Consider the following 7580-nt stretch of genomic DNA (forward strand, 5'->3'; position numbering starts at 1 on the left):
CCTCAGCGGAAAAGATCCGGTCGCGGGAGAAAGTAAGCAAGCCAGCCAGCAGTCGGGCATGCAGCACAAAGGAATATTGTGCCAGGACAAGATTTGCGGAACAATCTATGATTCAGCTACAGAGCGACGGGGATCCACGGACGATTCGATTGGTTGGCTTTTGTTACATTCCGTGCGAGATGTGCCTCCAACTTCGTACATATCTCTCGATTTCCGCTCTGCAACCAACCGAGCAGGTAATCGATTCACTCCGCGCGGGCGAAGGAATGATGCTGCTCGTGTATGTGGAATTCAGTTCTTTTCGGGTGACGGGGGAGTCGTACGCTTGCAACAACAACTTACCGCTTACTCCACCGAATGATTATTTATGAACTGCGTAGGCGCGATCCGCATACAATAAGGCCCACCACCCAGCTTGCGAGGAGTCCAGATTCGACGACCAGATCTCGGCGGCGTGGGCTTCAGGAATGAAGTCAGGAGGGTCTGCTATCGCGACGAGACAATTCACTCGATGATGGAATCAGGGCATCTGGAGAATGATGGACAAGAAGGGGATTTTTCTCCGTATCCCCGATCAGGGAAAGAGCGTCAGCGGGAGAGCCTACGTACGGGAGAACTCCTGCTTCGTGGCATAGACTTCAGACGGCTGTCAAGTCGACACCATGGAGGAGGATTTGCCGAGTCAGCGCTGAATTCGGGGAGATGGGAACCAGGTAGCCGATGCACGTGTAAAGAGCGGGGATTATAGGGTCGATATCGGGGTCACAGTAAGGCGAGCGAGTTTCGAGACCGGCCCCTAGGGATGGTGAGAATCACGGGGGAGGTTGAGGGCCTACAAGAATCAGAGGGAGCAGCGGAGGCTCACGAATCGGGGGGAAAAGGAGATGGGGCCTTCCTAGGGATCAAGAGCACTGTCGATAGACGTCTGGCGTCCGGGTGGGTGTCCTGGAGAAAAGGCTCCCGCTCTTTTGAAGGCTCAGGAGCGAGTCGTCTGGGACATCGCGGAGACCGTTTGGCACGAGCTTGAGCGGAAGGGTCAAAAGGAGCACGGAGCCTGCCTGCCTGGAGCGCGAGGAGTTTTTCTCTGTCGTCTCCGTTGTTCGCATGAGCCAGCTAGTTCAGCGAGGGAGGTGTCCTGCATGTTCCCGTCAATTAGCATATTGCGCAGACAGTTTCGACGGGACATGAACCGAAAACTGCGAAAAATGAGATTTATAGTAAAGGACAGCTGTCTCGAAGTCAGCAGATCGGAATTTTTGAGCGAAGAAAAAGAACACCATCAGCAGCGTCGAAGATGTTTCACACTTTGGCAGAAAGTCGAACCATCGTGGAATAACGTGAGAGGTATCGAGCTCTGGCGCAGCCGGCGAGCCTCCTCTGACAAGGGTCTATGGAGCTAGTGAAGAGGACACGAACCGATGTCAGACGACACCAAAGCTCAGGATTTGTGCGCTGATGTTTTCGAGCCTTGTCTCCGAGTGCAATCGGACCGAGTGCTGAGTGGACGCTCCCCCGACGAATCCCCAGAGCAATGCCGAGTCCAACTCTGCTGTTAATGTGGAAGTTTTTGGACACGACACGGGTTAGCCAGTCTGTGGGCCACTCGACCGCGCCGCGCGTGTCTACCCTTTCCTGCCAGGTTGTCCTTCAACCGCTAAATCTCGCGTGTGCGCCCAAGCGACCCCGCGTGCCTCTATGACGCGAACGGGCGACGAAATAAACGTTCATGTATACATTATATGCGCTCGTGTGAAGAATGCTCCACCGTGAGATACCGCGCGGGCTTCGAAATGCGTAGCCAATTTGACGTAACGTTAAGGCGTGGCGATGGGACTTGCAGAACAGGGACCTCACCGCCTCGTTCAACACGTGCTGTGCGGTGATCGGCCAGTCCTTCACACGTGGCGATGAGCGTCGCTCGTCTTCCGTATCAGCTGATGCTGGACTGTTCTTCCCATTAACTCAAAGCTGAACTGCTTCGATAAGATCACAATACCACTCCGGATGTAGACGTGCAAGCACGGCCGATCGATCGTGGGTCGATCCATTCATCCATCCATCCATGTTACCCTCCGAAGACAAGAGGAAAAGGTTTCGAATAAATTTCCATACATTGTCCCTCTCGCGACGACTTCCACTTCCCGCATCCTCTCTCTCAACAGCATCGTGCTCGTGGGCTGATGGTGTCGATTCCTCACGAGAACGTCGCTTCCGCTTTGGGTTGCCTTTGTCCCGCGCATGGATAGATAGGTTGAGATCCGCGAAGCATCTCCATAAATTCAATAAACTCCTCTGGAGATTATCTGACACCCCTTGGTGGGCAAGTCGATCATGAACCGCGCGCAGAATCAATCCTCCCTGATTGTACCAATATCGTATACTTCATACGATATTGGATCGGACGGGGACTGTGAGACCGAATCCCATAATCAGCGGCGTCTGGAACTTGATGCATCCAGCTCGGAGCGTATCGCTCGAACAAACATGAATCCGGTACCCAGCCCACTCAAGCAGGGAGGAGCCTTCCTCATTCCATGAATCGTTGAATTCCAAGAGGATACTTTAAGGCCACTAGGTCCCGATTGTTCACCCTATTGCTTTTACTGTAATGCTATCAGATCCATCATCATATTACAAATACACATTATACGATCACCCATTCATGCTAATGGGGATGATCAGCCTTTCCCTGGCGAATCTCGGCACAGTGACACCCGGGAAAGGTATACATGCTTGGAACGCGACGTCACTTCGCCCTCGAAAACCTCCGCGCTTAGCCTCTGGAAGATGAACTCTCTTGCCTTTCGCCACGTTTCTGATTTGAAGCTCTCCGGCTCGAATCAACGAGCAACGACTCGATGGATTGAAGGCGAGTCCAGAATCCAGAGGCGATCTCTCGGGATACGGACTCCAAGTGAACGACATTTTCCCACTCTCCTCCTCCCGGCGAGCCGATGAAGCCGCGGGAGCTCGGCACGGAGGCTACGGCACTACCGATTCTAATAATAATTTCCTCCCAAGTACCCAGGACAGTATTTCACAACGGTATATATCTACTTGCTCATCGGTGTCGCACCTCGAGAGAATCGTCTGGAGACGGTTTCGCGATGTCCGAGGACCCTCACCAGACGATTCAGGCGCATTGCGTCGCCCCTCAACAGCAGATGGACGGTCCCACCGCATACGTAAATTCTGAGCTCTTTCATGCAAATTGTGCTTACGGTGCACAGGACGGTCTACCGGTCGTCCGTTTCTCCGATCACACGGGGTAACGAAACTCGATTCTCCTGCGATTCAGGAGCTGGCGGACGCGACTCAGCAAGTCCCGGAAGCGAAGAGACGCCAGGGTCAGGCGCATCACCTGTTCCCGTAAATAAGGAGCACGAAAGATATTGATTTGAAATTTAGCACTGTTTTTCGGAGCATCCCATTTTTTCGGAATACCATGAGAACAAGTGCTGGGCAAGGACGATATTTGAAAAGAGGGAAGTCTATCGATTCTCCACCGCACTCGTAGCCAGTGCTCAAATATTGAAGCTGGAAAAGCTCCTCGGCTTTGCAAGGCGCCCAAATTACGGTCGACCCACAGGCATGTAGAGATCAGGAGGGACCGGGATCATGCGATCAGGAAGCCCTTCACCCTTATTGTGTCGGCCGACTTTCCCATTCGCGCTTCACTCCACGTGTTTCTGTTAATGTTCCTTGTTTAATTACTTTCTGGCCTCATGCTCGCACATACGGTTGGCTAGGTCGTTGGACACGGATGGATGGTTCGGCCTCTCATTGAGTGCGGGAAAGTATGTGCTGCTCGCCGCACGACTGAGCCGGGAGACGGCAAGCAGACGGACTTGGGGCGGTAAAACACGCAGACGGAGATAGGCAGGGGGTAAGCGACCGCTGGACGTAAGAGGCGTATATTCGGGTAGTGTTAGAGCGAACGAGTTTGAGGCAAATAGTTGCCGGCCCTAATGAACGGACGGAACAGTTTTTAGTTCCGTACCGGCGTCGTCATTGAGCCGAAATTCCCCGTCCGAACGGAACGATCTCTCGACTGGCTTCCATGGAATCCTCCCATCGGAGAGACCCGGGACGAGAGGGACAGGGGACAAGAACGAGATCGCAGGTGAAGGGCATAAGACTCCCCGCAAAACCTGCCCAGAAGACCAGCACTCCATCTTCCTGCTCCGGAGTGATCAGACCGAAACTTGAGATCCACATGACCGCAGGGAGCTTGTATCAAGGGCCCACGATGAGAGAGTCCTTGCCCGACCAGGTGAGCGAGATCTCGACGAGAAATTTCGAGCTGTCTCTCTTTCTCCCTCTTGGAAAGGAATTGAGTCCGAAGGATTCTCACTTGTCGTCAGTCATGTTCTCATGTTCCGTCTGATACACTGCCCGTCTTGTCTTCGATATGAATACTCATTATCAATGCTGTTTCGGACCGACTAGAATGGTGGAGGCGCGTTTGACGATCTGGTATCAATCTATTCAATTGCGCTACCAGGAGAATCGCTAATCGAATAGAACTCGCTGCCGCGCACCCATATCGCTCTCGCAGACTTCAATCACCGCAGCAAGGCTCGAGGTGACGGTTTGCTTGCACAGATACCTCCGATCGGATAACTCAGTCCATCATCGAGGTATATTAATGAGTGAGTCTATACGCTTACCAACGATCATTCTCGCGCGGAACGGGACCACCCGCGTCCTCTTGGAGCTTGAAGGGAACCAAACAGGGCTAATTGTTCGCGGGTAGCTCGATTTGTGACTGGAGCAGAGGCCGAGGCCTCGATTCCCGGGTATTCGAGCAGAAAACGACATGACTCCCGACCGAATCCAATCTCGTCTGTTCTCTCACGACAAACAGCGCAAACGCACCCTCGAAAACCTGGAGATATCAAATAGACTCAGCTCATTCGACCAGTGGGTCCGAAAGACGGGAAACACTTTTTAGATCCCGGAAACCCAACGATTGTTCGGCGTACGAAAACTCCCGGGTAACAGGAGTTCCCTCAGCATAGAAACGTTCCCGGTTGTTCGATCGTTGGTCTTTCATCTGGAGTAGAAACATACAGCCGACGCGGAGATTTGATATCCTCGAACATTCGGGGAGTATTGCCGGGAAGCTCTTCGTGTCGAGCAAGTAGAAAGAGGTTCCCGTAGCCCGGGTCGATGTAGGCTCGTCGAGTCGCGATGCATTCCGCGATCTGCTCGTCCCTGAACTCAGCAGCGAATTCTCGAACACCTCCCGTGTCAAGAAAGTCCACACCATGTTGAGCAAGTTTCGCGGAAAACTCGCATGAGACCGCGATCATTTTAAAGTAATTTCTGTCCTGGCGCCCAATCATTTTCGAAGGAGGGATTCGGATCTGACCGGTCTTTCCCGCAAGTTAGATGCTCCCGGAGAGGATTCTATCGATGGTCGTGCGGCTAATGCGGGAGAGGTCTAATCGGTGACTTCAATGGGTCTGAGACACAGAAAACGTGCCAGCCGCGGTTGCGCTCCTCCACTGTTGATCCGAGGGGTTCACGCTCGAGCATTCGGGGTCTTGTCTGATTAAAGCTGAGCTGCGGAGCTCAAACACTCGACGAGACCCAGACACCGAACGAAAGAGACGATGAGGACGATGGTTCTGTTTTTCTCATTCGGTAGAGCAATGAGACGGCTCGTCGAAACGAGTGAGGAACAGAAGACACGGCTGCGCGAGAACCGTTTTTCTTCGCGGTCTGCATCTGCCGCAGAAAGCCGACGGTATCGTGACATATGGGGGTTATTGTGTTCGCGGTTTCTGTTCTGCCTCCATCTTCCTTGTTCCATTCAAGTCACTCCTCACATACTACCAACGAGGTAGCTTCATTTTATTCCCTTGTGATTTGACGCTGGTCTAATCAAATGTCATAGGATGGAAACAACTTGGGCTCGAAAAAGATGAATGACGAGGCCCTGAGAGTCGCGAGCTTCCCTTGACCTCTCGTGCATATCCCCGCCCTCCCTTTCTACCCGCATCAACTTCCTTCCGCGATATCTCATCTCCCAAACGTTCATGTACGGCGCGAAGTGATTTCTGCCTAATGAGATAAAGTCCGGTCAATCGGAATGATGATGTGCAATAAAGCTCCCGATCACGGTCCGATATCTTGTTTGGCATTCAAACATTCATTATTCTATGTAGATGTAGAGTGAATGAGGTCTAGTCGCGAGTCATGACCACCCTCGTCGATATCGACCTTGAGAGTATAAGCCAAGTCGGCCAAACATCTTTTACTGCCTTGTGATTCCCATGGCCGCTGCTTGCCAGACATGAAGCGAAAACGGCGAGGAAGCGCGATGATGTTTGCCAGGTACGCGAGCGATCCCAAGTCCGGGAGAAATAGGTAATGCGATCGCGGATCGGGACGAAGAGGATTGAGCTATTCAGTGGAGTGGAGTAAATATCTGCCGTCGAAGAACCACGGGACGGGGAGGCTTGTGAGAGTTTACGGAGCTAGCTCCTGTGAGAGAGGCCTGAGTCGTTCTTCTCCTCTCGATTATTGTCCTGAGTTTCGCGACGAGCAATGTGGACATACATATGTTGCTGAGCCTCTCCCGGACCGCGGCGGAACGAGGTTTTTGTCCTTTAACAGGCAGAGGCGGTTGTTAATGGAAATTCGTTTTCTCTCAGATTCGTCGATGGCGTCTGACCACGAAGTTCCTCGATTCCAGGCGAGTTACCTGCTCCTTGCCACGGCCGGAATCGCTTCTCGGTCAAAACCCTTAAGACCCTTAGACTAAACTTGGCCCTCAGATATTGACGAACCGGCCCTCGGTACTTTCGAATTAATTCTAGGACTTCTTACTGATCTTGGGAAGCTGACCGGGACCTATCCGATATCCATCAGGTTGAAGGGATATCATTCGAAGAATCATGTCTCGGAACGACAACAAGGTTTGCGATGGCTGTAAAGACAGCTACCACAGACTCATGGCACAAAATGTGCCGTGTATACCATGTGCTATAGCAGCAACACAAATAGATAAGGTGAATATGGCCCAGAGCCAGGTTACCTCGCTAAGCGAGGAACTCGCCAAATCAAAAGAGAGGGTAGAAACCCTCTACAAACAAAACATTGACCTGGTACAGGTCAACGTAGAAAGCTCGCAAAGATCAGAGAGAGCTCTGAAAGAAGCGCAGGGAAAAATCCTTGCGCTGAACAAACGAGTTGTAGAGCTCATGAAGGAGCTAGAAAAACAAAAAAATCCGGAAAGTGCGGGCGAAGCCCAGTCACAGATGGATACGAATGAAAAAGAAGAGGCTCCGAAGGACCTCACATTGATTATCGGGGACGGGATACTCGTTCAAATCATGAAGGAAAACCTTCCATGGTTCAAACCCCTGTTCAAGAAGGGCTTGCTTGTAAGACAAGCCAAATCGAATAACAAATCTCTCCCGTACTTCCTTGAGTCAGTGAGAAAACTCACAAAAGACGCGGTCGAAGGCCGCGTCATAAACATCTTGTGCTTCCTAGGCACTTCCGATCTCCTAGGCAAAGACTATGAGATTGGCCAGGAAGGCGAGTACGCGGAGAGACTAATAGAATGT

General features: G+C 52.0%; 1 protein-coding gene across 1 annotated transcript in view; it reads left to right on the plus strand.

The window, feature by feature from the left end:
* Positions 1-6905: 6905 nt before the first annotated feature.
* Positions 6906-7580, plus strand: part of trol (terribly reduced optic lobes) — a 61222-nt gene continuing 60547 nt past the window's right edge. The window contains 1 exon segment of the mRNA XM_029112921.1: positions 6906-7551. Coding sequence (XP_028968754.1) covers positions 6906-7551 — 646 coding nt within the window.

This window comes from Galendromus occidentalis, unplaced genomic scaffold (genome assembly GCF_000255335.2).
Source record: "Galendromus occidentalis unplaced genomic scaffold, Mocc_1.1 scf7180000077536, whole genome shotgun sequence".
In the NCBI taxonomy this organism is placed as follows: Eukaryota; Metazoa; Arthropoda; class Arachnida; order Mesostigmata; family Phytoseiidae; genus Galendromus; species Galendromus occidentalis.